At 37.1% G+C, this 14,252-nt stretch overlaps 1 protein-coding gene across 1 annotated transcript; it reads right to left on the bottom strand.

Moving 5' to 3' along the window:
• Window positions 1-1,434: 1,434 nt before the first annotated feature.
• On the bottom strand, window positions 1,435-12,930 carry LOC134333336 (isocitrate dehydrogenase [NAD] subunit gamma, mitochondrial-like). Its single transcript, XM_063015288.1, has 13 exons — window positions 12,776-12,930; window positions 10,512-10,559; window positions 8,164-8,261; window positions 7,972-8,087; window positions 7,816-7,876; window positions 7,555-7,687; window positions 5,676-5,809; window positions 4,634-4,736; window positions 4,191-4,337; window positions 3,313-3,407; window positions 3,070-3,130; window positions 2,354-2,484; window positions 1,435-1,605 (listed from the first exon to the last, which is right to left on the bottom strand). Exons 1-12 carry the CDS (start codon window positions 12,851-12,853, stop codon window positions 2,380-2,382), a joined length of 1,179 nt encoding a protein of 392 aa, XP_062871358.1. The 5' UTR covers window positions 12,854-12,930; the 3' UTR covers window positions 1,435-1,605; window positions 2,354-2,379.
• Between the last annotated feature and the right edge of the window lie 1,322 nt (window positions 12,931-14,252).

Raw genomic sequence — 14,252 nt, 5'->3', positions numbered from 1 at the left:
CTGGTCTTGAGACCAAAACCTGTTTCAAGAACTACAACTGCTAATAAGTCATTTTTTTGCTCATTTGGTCTAAATACTGCATATAAATCATGTTCATAGATGCATGTTTACTCATGTGACTAACATACTAAAGTTCTAACGTTCTTAAAGACTCATCTGTTGTTCTGCTATTCCCTATGGACTCTTCTGCAAACACAATCCGCTAAAATGTGGACTACAGGTGAACGATATGTTTTTATCTCTTACACCATATGCATTAGTAATGTCTGACTTAAGCCCAGGATCTGCACAGACACCTGGTTGACATGCATTACTGAACCACACTTACATAAATCCTGTTTTAAATGGCCTGATCTTCTTTGGAAGACAAATATTGGTTTCATTCACAATTATTTCCAAAATTAAGCAATAAATAGGCATAGTTGTTGAAGCCTGAATATAAGTAGACTGATATGTTAGTTAAATACCTACAATCATGAGGTAGATGTGAGATCATGTTCAACCTTTAAACTTCAGTTAAATTTCCAAAGATATATAGAACATGCATGTTCTGAGTGAGGTGTTTAGAAGCTGGAATAATAGGAATCACTTTTTCCTATTAAATGCCCTTTAGTGTTGCAAGTATGCAACATGCAAGGTTGGAAGCCTGAACATATTTATTACTTAACTTATTATTAATGAGAGTTATTCATTTTATTTTTTACCCAAGGCAGCACATTGAGGAGAATAACAGGGCTGCTTCAGCCAAAAGAAAAGGTTTCAGCTCCATCTGTTGGTAAAATACAATCAGTAAAATAACTGCCTTAGTTTGAATCATTCTGCAATAGCTTTCAAAAGATTAAAACAAAAGAAAAACATAATTGATGTCATCGACTAGGGTTTCTCTGGCATATTTCTTTATGGATGGTTTTGAGAGTAAAAGACAGGCAAAGCCAACTCCCCAGATAACAGCAATGGACCTGGAGGAGTGGTGTTGCATTATTGTACTACAGCACTACATCAGCTACATGTAAAAGTCGTCAGAAAGAAACATTACCTGCAACCTCATTAACAATGTTTACATCTGACATATTCAATACATCAGTCACATAATACAGATGCCATGAACAAAATACTTTACCAGGGCTTCCAAAATGTAAACAACCACAACAACTACAAGCGGGGCAAACTAAATATCGTCCTCTTATTACTACTGCTATTGCTTACCAGTTATTACGGTTATTACAGAGAACACTGTTAGAATCTTCAACAAACTCCTTTCACATTCACAAGCATCCTTGTGCAATTGGAAACAGAAAATAGTACATTAGCCATGGCACAAAGAGTACCGTACTGTAGTGTAGGGTACAATGCAATGGAAAACTATTGGAAGCACTATTATGTACACAGGCAATAAATACATTTTTGGTTTTGAGTAAGAACTTGAGACAGTGCTGAGTGAATTAAGATTTTTAATGCATATTTCCACATTTTCTCATTTAAATAAACATTATGTCACAGTTTAAAGCTGTAAAGCATCATGCACACATGGTTCATATTCATTCAAAACCATAAACATGTATGCTTTACCCACTGTTAAGTCATTTATTGATTGAAGATGTCTTCCTAGAAAACATGAAAATAAGAAAAAAAAGGTTTTATTTTAATGTTTGACCAATCTTGAATGGTTAACTTCTTGATAACTGATTTTGATTCTGGAGATTTGTATTTTCCGATTATGTTCACGATTATATGCATTTAGAACAAACTTATTGACATATCTCTAAAACAGTTTTTAACAAAAGTGTAAGTTTAAAAAAGTCTGAGGCAATTTTCAACAATGTTCATACTATTTAGAGGAAGATGAGGAAGATGAGCAGGTCTGTTAGCTTTTGACTTGGTTGGAACACTATTATCCTCCCAGCACTGACATTAATTAAAGTCTTTCAAATTCCCAACAACACTGCTGCACCTGATACACTCATACCAGTATAACTCACACTGCAATGTTATTACCATGTCTGAGAAGTGCTGAGAATGGTCCACCACCCAAACATCATCTGCTTATTGGGAGTTCAGTGGGGTGACACAATGTACAGAGCAACAGATGAATATATCAGTAATTGTATACCCATCTGTATGGTATGTGTAGCTTATAAAATAATCAATGATATGTGTACTTCATGTGTACTTTGTAACTGTAGGTTTTAGAACTTAGTTCCCAAAATAATTGTGTTTTAATCATGTTTTGTTTATTGGCCTTACATCTTTCAGAGTAACAAATGTGCCCTAATAGGTATTTAAAGAGAATTTTTAAAAAAATGCACTGTGTATTGTGATCAGCTTGTACAGGGCTCTGTAAGTGGGTTCTTACCTGCCAGGGAGGTATTTACAGGTTGATCATATATGTTTGGACGTATGGTGTTTGGTCTTTTGAATCTCCTGCATTATGGCCTGCACCACCTCAGATGTTGTGCCCTGACCTCCCAGATCCACCGTGTGTAACTGCAGAAACAACAAGGAACCAACAAGATCTAAAATTGTTCATGTTTTAAATTTATTTAATAGGTTTGGGCATCTTAGAAATTTCAGTCTCAGAAATAGATTTTTTTATGTGTCATGTGATCTTCAGAAAGTCTTTATAGATCTCTAAGCTCATTTAAAGGAATTTAAAGGACAAAAGGTTTTTTTTTTTTCTTTTAAAAGCAAACTGAATAAAGACATAGAATTAAAATACTTCAAACTACATTTGTCCTACATTGAGATTTTCTTTACAAATAAAGCATTCATCTTGTGTTGTAGTAGGTTATTTAGTTTGCACTAATATGTGATACAATTTATTATACCTAGTGATGAAAATTCACTCTATTAGTTTCCCCTAAATGCAAAATTAAATCATTACATATAAAATGAGTTTGGCATTTTTACATTCATGTTAAATAATCACAGTTCAATGACCTTACCCATGTAAGAGTGTAAAATCAGAGAGATTACAATTACAATTAGTACAAATTAATGTGATTTGACAAAAATGTAAGAATCCTGACAGATTCAATGAGTACCACAGTTCATAAGTAAAATTTGTGTTACCTGAGTCTCAGACAGTGTTTTGAGGACTGCTTTTCGAATGACACTGGCATAATCATGAAGCCTATGACGAAAAAAATAGACAAATGATAATGTTCAGCATTAATTACACTGTTTACCACTGATTACTCACAGAGCCACGAGGAATCTTCTGTATTCTGATCTAAAAATACTCTCTTAGTGAATAAGTAATAAGTGTAGACATATTAAACCAGCAGGCTGCTAAATATAAACCGTATCACACACCTTAAATGATCCAGCATCAGGCAGCTTGCCAGCAGGGTAGCAGTGGGGTTTGCAATGTTCTTGTTAGCAATGCTTTTCCCAGTGTTTCTTGTTGCCTGCAAAACAAAAGCAAAAATGAGCTGCTGCTACACTAAAGTTAAATTTCTTATTCTGTAATAATAATGGCAGCCCAAACATAGTTTGAAGAATAGTTCTTGCACAAAGGTCAAATCTGGCATTATATATTTTTGCTCCAAGTTCACCATTTCTTGCTGACTTCTGGCCCATACAACAAACAGAGGAAGTCTACCCACTTTAGGTAATAATTTACAAAAAAGCCCAGGGTGCACAGCAGTTTAGTTTAGCCTGCACCCTGATTAGTTGGTAGTAATAAACAACTGTCCCAACCGTAAAACATAACTGTTTTAAAATAGATTCAATGATAATATGAGAACATGTCATTCTAACGCAGGAGATAATAAAAATAATAATAGTAATACTGGGTACTTGGGTGGTGCAGCAGAAAATTACTGGCTATGATTATGGCTATGTCTGGGGTTCTATTGGGTGGTCAAGGCCCCACAATGGTTTGGCATCCTGCCTGGGCTGTATTACGGCATTGTGCCCAGTGATTCTTAGAATGCTGGATCTTTCCGACCCTGACCAATAAAAATAAAATAAAAATGAATATTAAATAATAATAATAACTCATGTATTGCCATGTACAAATTAATGACACAAGAATCCACTGAAGCCTAAATACAAGACAATTTAATTGTCAGCTGTTAAGTACATACAATTTCTTTAATAGACTACATATGAGCTTTGAGGACCTGCAGACACTGTAAAATCTATGGCCCAAATAATGTATTATTGTTGTTGTATTATTACTCCCTTACAGTTTCAAAAACAGCATAGTCCTTGCCGTAGTTCGCCCCTGGGACCAAACCCGGGCCACCAACAAGTCCAGCACACACGTTGCTCACGACATTACCGTAGAGGTTCGGCATCACCATCACATCAAACTGCTGAGGATTGGAGACCAGCTGGGAACACAAACAGTCATAATATATGTTTTAAATCAGTGCAGATAAGTGCAGTGTAAGATTAGAAGATTATGTATTTGTAGACATGTATTTACTTGCAGAAAATGATCATGTAAAGCATTCACTTTGTTATTGATTATGTGATTACTGTAAGTGTAGATTGATAGATAAATGGCATTCACAATTACATTTGTGGCGCTTGGAAGTAACAGAGAAATCAGGGAAATAAAGTGCTAATCTGTGGTAGAACAATATTATAGAGAAAAATAATTATCATGAATAAACGTATTAAATACCTGCATGGTAGTGTTATCTACAATCATACTATCGAAAGTAATGTCTGGATATCCTGCTGCCACCTCCTTACAGCACTGCAGAAAAAGTCCATCACCGAGCTTCCTGTGTGGAACATAGAAAAGACAAACAATATCAGTTAAAACTGCTCTCAAGTTTTCAGACCTTTTGGAGGCTTCAGGGCAAGTCAAGCCAAAGCCCAGTCTTAAACCTTAAACATTAGATCCTTAAACATTAGATCCTTAAACATAAACATTAGATCCCTAAACCTTAAACATTAGATCTAAAGATGCTCATCATCAAATCTAAAAGAATTTGAGAAAATCTTCCATAAACAATGGGTTAAACTGCCTAAATCCAAGTGCGCACAGCATGTAAAGGCATTTCCAAGACCTGCAGCTCTTTTTTTTAATCATTATCGATATTGTCTAGTGTGAATGACCTTTGAGACCTCAGTTGGCATCACACGAGAAACTTTCATGCTACTGTGCTAAATATAACAACATGGACTCAAGTACTTCAAAAAAACATTGTCACTTAACACAGTCCGTCCACTATTGCATTAAGTGACAACCTAAAACTCTATTACACAAAAACAGTAATTGAATCTAAGCATAAAAGTCACAGAGTTGGGTTAAGCTCATCTCAGACTGAAAGACAGTGGAAACCTGACTTCTAGTGGAAATGTATGGTGTATCATGAAGAAGAGTATCATACAATTTTGAGTACAGACTATTCAGCTGCTGAAGTCTTGTATTAAGCAAGAATTGGTAAAAATACACTTACAAAACTAGTACACTCAGTTTTAAATAATTAAAATAGTTTAAATAATTGAAAATTACAGAAACTTTTGTGGTGCAGAATTAAATTCCAAATGTGTTCATGTTTACAAAATACAACCAAGTTGGTCGGTGAAAACACCAGAAATCTTTTTGTACTTTTGTCAGTTTGATAAAGGTTCTAGCATTTTTATATTCAGATACATATGAAGCAATTTCCAACAAGGCCATGCACAAAAGAAGTAATAGTTTTATAGTTGCTTACATGATGTTGGCTTTATGTACAGCAGTGACCCTGCGGCGACCTTTCTCTCTGGCCAGTTTGAAGGCATACTCAGCGATCCTCAACGAGTTCATCCGGGTGATGATCTTCAGACACTCCACCACTCCGGGAACATTCTGAATTGATTAAAAATAACTGAATACGTACAATGTAAGTGACATGTAATAATAATTCCTTTTAGTGATTAAGACTGACTACAGCTGTTGATTTTTTTGTGTCCATTTAGGGCTCGTTCTACAGTATAATGTAGGACAGAAGCAAACCGTGACTCTTAAAGCTTGGTTCTCTGACCCCTTCTTCCCTCGTTTGAAAATAGCCTAGCCTAGTTTACTGTGTCCTCTCATAAAGTACTGCACGAGTAAAGGGACTGAAATTAAGATGATATTTCAGCCTTAGAAATGCAACCAGCACACAGAAGCTTATTATGTAAAAAAATAGCTCATTTTTAAGCAAAATGCAAATCCTTCTTACTAATAATTGCTTTATTACACAAGCTTCATGTGCAGGACACTGCACCTGTGTCCCCACAATGGGCAGAACTTTTCATATAATGTTACTATCATTTATCATTGGTTTCTCATCAAACTGCTATAAATTTATAGCTGGACCACCAATCACCAACATTCTTTCCAGCAACAGCAGAGGCGGCAAAATGCTCATAAGTAGACAAAAAGTGTTCTCTAATTCACATTCCAACACAAATTGAATAAGCAAGTATGAATGGTTTATTTAATTAGATGTGTATTTGTTTGGAGGTTGATTGTGAAATCATGAGTACACAAAATCAGCACTGCTCAGGTTTAAAATATTATTTTTTAGAATATTTTAGGCTCTCTCTAAGGGTGTAAAGGGTCATGATGTTTCCCCTCTGCTGCAGAACAGTGTTGTCTTTCCCAAGGTTGGGAATTTGTCACCTTATGCTGGAGGGAATTAGTACAGATGGTCTGCTGTAATCAAACCACAAAAACATGACTGTCATTAATTAAAAGCTGTTGGAACACAGGTTGCTCTGTTAACCTTGGAATCACCATGGCTGCTTTGCAAGAAAATAGTCCCTGTCCCAAGACTGATATATTGAAGCTTGACCAAAGTTTGTTGCAGATCACATGGATAAACAAAAACTAGTAGCAGGGACATCTTTTTAAGCACATGGTGAAGTAAAGCTTGTGCTCCAGCAGTTTCCACTTTATAGCAAACCCATTTTTGTGGATCTTGGATTACATCTGACCATATCTGACCATCCAGAGAATGTCCTTTTAACATAATGTGATATTTTGGGGTTTGGTTTTCATTATAATGCTAATTTTGCATTTTTCTTCCACCACACTCAATTCCACAATTAATTGGATTAAGTAATTTCCTCTGCCATCCTGACATAGGAGAGCTGTTCCACAGCCAACTGTGCCCTCTACTGGTATTTTTCCATTAAATGTTCTAACTCTTTTGTTTAATTATTTATCTTTAGTAACAAGTAAAACTCTATTTACTAAGAATTTCATACACAAATTACATCATTTCTATATAGTCACCTTTCGAGCGTTGTACCTCACCACAACAAACTTTATAAAGCTAGTCTAAACTAAAGTACCAGACTGGGTACTGAATGCTAGACATTTACATTTTCAGCATTTAGCAGACGCCTTTATCCAAAGCGACTTACATTACAGTCTGAGCAACTGAGGGTTAAGGGCCTTGCTCAAGGGCCCAACAGCAGCAACCTAGCAGTGGTGGGGCTTGAACCAGCAACCTTTGGATTACTAGTCCTGTGCCTTAACCACTAGGCTACGGCTTGCCCTAGACTAAAGGAATATAAAATGGTACAGACAGTGTGTATGACAAAAAGAAGAAAAGCAACCCTTACCTCATGCTCTAAGCTGCTGTACTCTCCCTCTGTATTCTCTCTGATAATAATGATGTCTATGTCCTTGTGGCGGGTCAGGACACCAGGGAGAGTCTGACAGTGCATCACATTAGCATACAGATCCAAAGATGTGCTGAAGTTCAAAAAATGGAACAGTTATGACATGTTGGTTATCACATTTGTTCCTTTGCGTTTTTTATATTTCTATTGAGATGCATGTACTTTGATTTGACTTTGAAGAAGAGTCAGACTTTATAATACCGTAATAATTTGTTCCTGGATTTGTGAGAGGGAGGAAGTTTGTGATTGGTCTCTAAGTTACCTGCAGAAAAACAGTACAGTAAATAGTAAGAAGAAATATTTATTAAGTCTGTATAATTTCTGCAGCATATATACAGTATACATACTATACAGTACCCTTCAGTGCAACTCCGTTGCGTCTAATAGCTGTGACGGCATTACTGATGTCCTCCTCTGAAGTAGCAGACGAGTCCACCTTCACCACCTCAAAATCCACAGGGACGCAACAAAACCTGTACAGATCCCAATCAGTCAAACAATTTAAATTCCCAATGACCTCAAATAAGACGTTTAATATTTTTCTCACACCTGAAAAGCTCTCGGACATGGTTCAGAAGTTCAGGTCCGATTCCATCTCCAGGAATCATGGTTACCGTGTGTCGGCCACCATACTTTGCCGGAGGAGGCTGTGATGGGGAAACAAGAGACTGAGACTGAGTTATACAACAATACCAGATCAGATCCACTGCAAGTCAGACACTGCATGTACTATTTGAGTGAGTTGTTCGCATGTTTCAGAATTGCTTTTTAAAATAAGACAATAATAATGGTCACTTATTACTACAGCCGAAAGAAGAAAGGATGAAGCCAAAGCATGATACTCCCTCCATCATGCTTTACAGTTTTGGTTTTGGGATCCATTATCCTTGTTTGTATTTATTGTGTGTTTTACCACCGATCTATCCTATTAAGGTTGCGGTGGGTCCGATTCACTGGCCGAAATGCAGGAAACACCCCAGACTGGTCATCAATACACCAAAGGGCAAACACACAGAAACACATTCATTTAAATACACCTATCCAGGGAGACCTTAGTGTCTCCAGTTATCTCCTGACTGCATGCCTCTGGACTGTGGGAGAAAACCAGAGCTCCCGGAGGAAACCCACACACACAGATAAGAGGAGAACATGCAAACTCCACACAGAAAGGACCTGGACTGCTTCACCTACGAATCAAGCTCAGGATCTTCTTGCTGTGAGGTGACAGTGCTACCCACTGAGCCACCTCATTATCTATTTATACCAAACATAGTGCATTAAGACTTATTTAGTGTGGCCTGAAGGGTAGAAATGTCAATTACATTCACTCAAAATCAAATTCACAACAAATAAAAGTGCACAAAACGTCAAGGGTTCTGAATTACACTGTATTTTATATATTTGTGTAATACAAGCATTGTATTTTATTCTGGTGAAGTTTAGTCCTGGCTGACACAATACATGTTCTGTAGATATAAGTTTCATTGTTTTGTATTTAAAGATATAACTATTACACTGCAATGTATAATTAAGCTCACTCAAATAGACACGCAAATTCATCAATAACATCAATAACCAACCCATAATGTTATCTGCCAATCCAATACTGTAAAAGTGTCTTTCTATAGTAATACAAAGCACTGCATCAACACACAATACTCACAATAACCTGGACTCATATCAATGATTTGGTGGGTAGGTGTGAACGGAAGGAAGAGAACAGGTGTGGTTAGTAATTAAAAGATGATCATTACAATTCTTCAGTCAATTAGTATTTATTAGTCATATATTATACATTTATATGACATCTCATAGATAGATTGTAATTAGAAAGCACATTCAACAGTGGTTTATGGTCTTTCCTCTAGACTGAGATTTCTACAGATTTTCTGAATCATTTCACAATATTATGTACGGTAGATACTGAAAGACTTAAATTATTTGTAATCTTATATTGAAAAATGTTCTTTTTGAACTGACTGTCAATTCTGTCATGAAAGTTGTAGTCTTCGGTGGATCCTCCTTTTATACCCAATCATGATTCCCTCACCTTACCAACTCACCTGCCTATTATGGACTGTTTAAAACAGTGTAACTTGAATATTTTTGACTTTTCACTTTGATTTTGCCTATTCCAACTCTTTTAAATGTGTGCTGCAGACATTAAATGTAAAATTTATATATACAAAATACTAAGTTGGTCAGCCAAAACATTACAAGCAATGGGCAATACGGCAAAAAGTCATAATTCCTGAGGTCCTGATCATAACTATCAGATGTATCTTTTTATTCAATATGCACAAGTTGGAAAAGTGGATATTACATTTATTCTTATATTGATATCCTTAGAGTATAGACATGGCAAAACTCCAAGGTTATTGTCTGTGTGGAATTTGGCATGTTATTACCATAATAACGTGGGTTAATTGAAGGTACACCTTCCTCACACTTTCTACAACATGCAAGTCAGTGGCTGGCTTATTTCAATCACACTAGGTATGAATGATTAAGTAAGAGTAAGTGTATGTTATGGTCTTATACCCTAACCTAAATAATTTAAATAATGCATTCATTTATTTTTACTACTACTTCATTACTTCACCCTGGTTTAAGTCAAGGTGAATCTGGGACCACCCAGCAAAGTCATCAGTTTATTGCAGGGTCACACATAAATACCCATTTATTCAGTTACTAACCACTAATCCACTTGCTAATATTTGGGGGGTGGAGGGAAACAAAAGTATCCAAAGGAAACCCACATGGACACATGGATAACATGCCAAACTCCATGAACATAGTAAAAGGAGCCATGGTTTGCCAATTGGTATGAACTAAAATTGGTGGGGAAAACAAACAGCTTGATCTCATTTGCCTGTGTATATTAGATTGGAACTTACAGTGTATGAGGACTTCTCTCTCCGGGTGCATATAACTGGTCTTATCACCTGTCATTTGAGAAAACACATAAACATTTAACAAGGAATAAAGCAGGTAGCAGGTATAAAAACTCTCAGCATTCACAGTTAATTATTTTATATGGCATATTTAAAATTGTGTTATCTATTGTACATTAATTAAAGTGTTTTTCTAAATTCCATAGTATTTGCTATGGCCTTATTCATAACAGGTTACCAGTGGCTGCATATGTATTAATGTAAACAAGATTCTGATGAGTAAATCCAGTTCCTCAGAGTCATCTTGCCATGTAATTTAACAGAAAGAATATATTTTCTTAAACCTGACTTTTTGTGCAAAGGATCTGTCTTTTCTGTAGTGCCAAACACTGAGCAATTCTGAAATTTATCTATTTTTCATACAGTAAATTTAACTTTTCATTCAAGTTGTTCATTCATTAATTTTGTATGTTTTACAACTGCTTTATTCTGTTCAGGTTTCCACAGAATCAATGGGTGCAATGCAGTAACACATCCTGAACATGAAGTCAATCCGTTGTGGTATCTCGGCCACCCCCGACATAGCCAGTTGTGTCTGTATTTAGATGTCTAATAGGCTGATGGCACTACTGGGGATTTGAACCCTGGATCCCAGAAGTAATGGACTAGTGCAATTTACAGGTGCGCCACTCAAGTGTCCACTTAAGTTGTTTAGGTGATTATATAATTGTAATGAAAATAGTTTATGAACATGCTCAATTACAGCATTTTCGCAAGTTGTCTGAGATATTTGGACCTCGCTCTATGTGTTCTAAATGTTTCAATATTTGCTCATATTTTTAGAAAATCTGGGCAGCACAGTGCCTCACAGCAAGAAGGTCCTGGTTTCGACTCCAGGTGGAGCGGTCCAGGCATTTTCTGTGCATAGTTTGCATGTTCCCACGTGTCTGTGTGGGTTTCCTGACATGCAAGTGGGGTCAACTGGAGATACAAAATTGTCCATGACTGTGTTTGACAATAAACTTGAATTGATGAATCTTGTGTAATAAGTAACTACCTGTCCTGTCATGAATGTAACCAAAGTGTGTAAAACATGACATTAAAATCCTAATAATAAAACGGATAGTTCCGGTCCTAAAATCTGATTGGCTGAGCCGCGTTCGAAGTCGAAGGTTGAACACTATTTTAAGTCATGTACTATACATGGAAATGTCCAGATTAATATAAACAGTAATCCTAATCATTAAGCGGGTGTTTCGTCCAAGAAATAGTGTTTATAAAACGGATAGTTCCGGTCCTAAAATCTGATTGGCTGAGCCGCGTTCAAAGCCGTTGTAAAATCCCCGATAAACGCACACCTATGACCACCTCACATCATTCCATATTAATACACCACTGAAAAGAAAAAGTGAACGTTATGTTCACCCTCATGTTGCCTAGCAACACTGTTAACGGACTATGTGGGGTCGCGGAAGAATGCTTTTTGTAAGTAACGTCTCTCGTGGCTTATTGCTTTAAATAGTGTTTGTGGAGGAATGTTTATTGCGAATGTTATGTTTGCCACTCATGTTGCCTAGCAACACTGTTAATGGACTACCTGATTTCGCGGAAGAATGCTTTTTGTAAGTGTTTTTGTAAATAAAAACATTTATAAATTGAACATTGTTGTATTTTACTATATTTTATGTTGACCGCCGTTTTATAAAAGCAATAAGCCACTCGAGACTGTGCGTTACTGCTATGATTTTATCACGGGGAAGGATGTTTTGGCACGACGTGAAGCAGTAATGCACGGTCTCTCGTGGCTTATTGCTTTATTAAGTACTTAGATTTTTGAAAATTTACAGTAAACTTTGTTGACAAAGTCTCAAACTATTTCAAATACTTAATGTAAAAATATCAATTCAAGTAAATAGTTTAAGTTGTTTCAAAGTCATATAAATTAATCAATCGCATGAATTATTAAAATCTTAATACTGTCATGCCACACTGTAGCAGTTGTAATATTTGCATACAGTTGGTGTGAGTCCAGCTCAGAGGTCAAGTGTAACAGTAGCTGGATAGATAACAGCTTCATGCTTTGGTGATATGATAAAACAGCAGCTCACCACATTGCAATGACCTTGTATGTAAGTGCAATACAGAACTGCCCTGATCTGCGCATGTCACAAATTATACACCGCTACAGTACAATAAAACAAACAATACAAGCAATGTGTGTGGAGTGTCCACATAGTAAAGACGGTAAATCGGTAGAAGAAGCTTACGTTGACCGTGTTGCCCTTTAGTCCTGTCCAGGGCTGGAGCAGCTTGGAAAGCGACAGCACCGATCTAACCGAGGACATTTGGAATCTAAATGAATGAATGAATAAAGATACTGTATAATACAAACAAAAGTATTGGGACGCTAGTCCGACTGATAAAACACAACCCAATTGAATTACAGTACAAGCACCACTTCAGTATCCGGGCAGGGATCCTGGAACGGTTAGTGCTTACACTTTCTGAAAGGAGCTTCACGTTAGAGACATCTGCCGGTTTGTTTTTGCTATTGACGAAGTACTGTAGTCTTCGTTTAACTTCTGTGTCAGCTTTAAATGGGTCAAGGATGCGGTGGTCCTGGTGCACTTAGTTCAATAAAGGAATGCACCCTTGACATGACACCAGTCTACTGCATGGCATCATACACTTACACTTTAATTCATCCTGATTAAGGTCATGATGGGTTCTGAGCTACTCACAAACACTGGGTTCAGGGCAGGTAGGTCCTGGGATACCCAGAAACTCACAATACAATCTGGACAGGGCTAATAGCATCAAGCACTCACCCACTCACCCATCTTTTCTACACACACGATATTTATTTATTAGGATTTTAACATCATGTTTTACACACTTTGGTTACATTCTTGACAGTTTTGGTGACAGGAATGGTAGTTATTCATTACACACGATTCATCAGTTCACAAGGTTACATCAAACACAGTCATGGACAATTTAGTATCTCCAATTCACCTCACTTGCATGTCTTTGGACTGTGGGAGGAAACCGGAGCACCCGGAGTAAACCCACGCAGACACGGGGAGAACATGCAAACTCCACACAGAAAGGACCCACCTGGGGATCGAACCCAGGACCTTCTTGCTGTGAGGCAACAGTGCTACCCACTCAGCCACCGTGCCGCCCCACATTCTTGACAGAACAGGTAGTTACTTGTTACACAAGATTCATCAGTTCACACGTTTAATGCTAAACTCCTAATGGACTATTTTGTATCTCCAATTCACCTCACTTGTACTTCTTTGGACTGTGGGAGGAAACCGGAGCTCCAGAAGGAAACCCACACAGACACGGTGAGAACATGCAAACATTCAGACACTAGTATCTGAGGGACAGCCTGATTAAATTTTGTTGGTATTTGGAAGATTTTGGCCATTGGTGAACATCTTTTTTTAATCCTCTTGGTAGTCATACACGAATGTTTATTTATCTGGATTTTAACGTCATGTTTTACACACTTCGGTTACATTCATGACAGAACAGGTAGCTACTCATCACACAAGATTCATCAGTTCACAAGTTTAATGCTAAACTCCTCATGGAAAAGTTTGTATCTCCAGTTCACCTTACTTGCATGTCTTTGGACTGTGGGAGAAAACCAGAGCTCCCGAAGAAACCCACTCAGACCAGAGATGGGGACTTGAGTCTGTGACTCGAGTCCGAGTCGCACGTAAGTCGTACACA

This window comes from Trichomycterus rosablanca, chromosome 19, assembly GCF_030014385.1.
Source record: "Trichomycterus rosablanca isolate fTriRos1 chromosome 19, fTriRos1.hap1, whole genome shotgun sequence".
NCBI classification, from domain to species: Eukaryota; Metazoa; Chordata; class Actinopteri; order Siluriformes; family Trichomycteridae; genus Trichomycterus; species Trichomycterus rosablanca.
The sequence above is the reverse complement of the archived record's forward strand: the minus strand, read 5'-3'. Positions and strand labels throughout refer to the sequence as shown.

Bases quoted from the DNA above. Each gene is read 5' to 3' on its own strand.
- LOC134333336 (XM_063015288.1), bottom strand. From the start codon at position 12,853: ATGTCCTCGGTTAGATCGGTGCTGTCGCTTTCCAAGCTGCTCCAGCCC. The intron at 4,737-5,675 runs GTAAGCAACTAT...TGTTCCACACAG, and splicing joins GTACATAAAGCCAACATCAT to GAAGCTCGGTGATGGACTTT. The intron at 4,338-4,633 runs GTATTTAATACG...TTGTGTTCCCAG, and splicing joins TAGATAACACTACCATGCAG to CTGGTCTCCAATCCTCAGCA.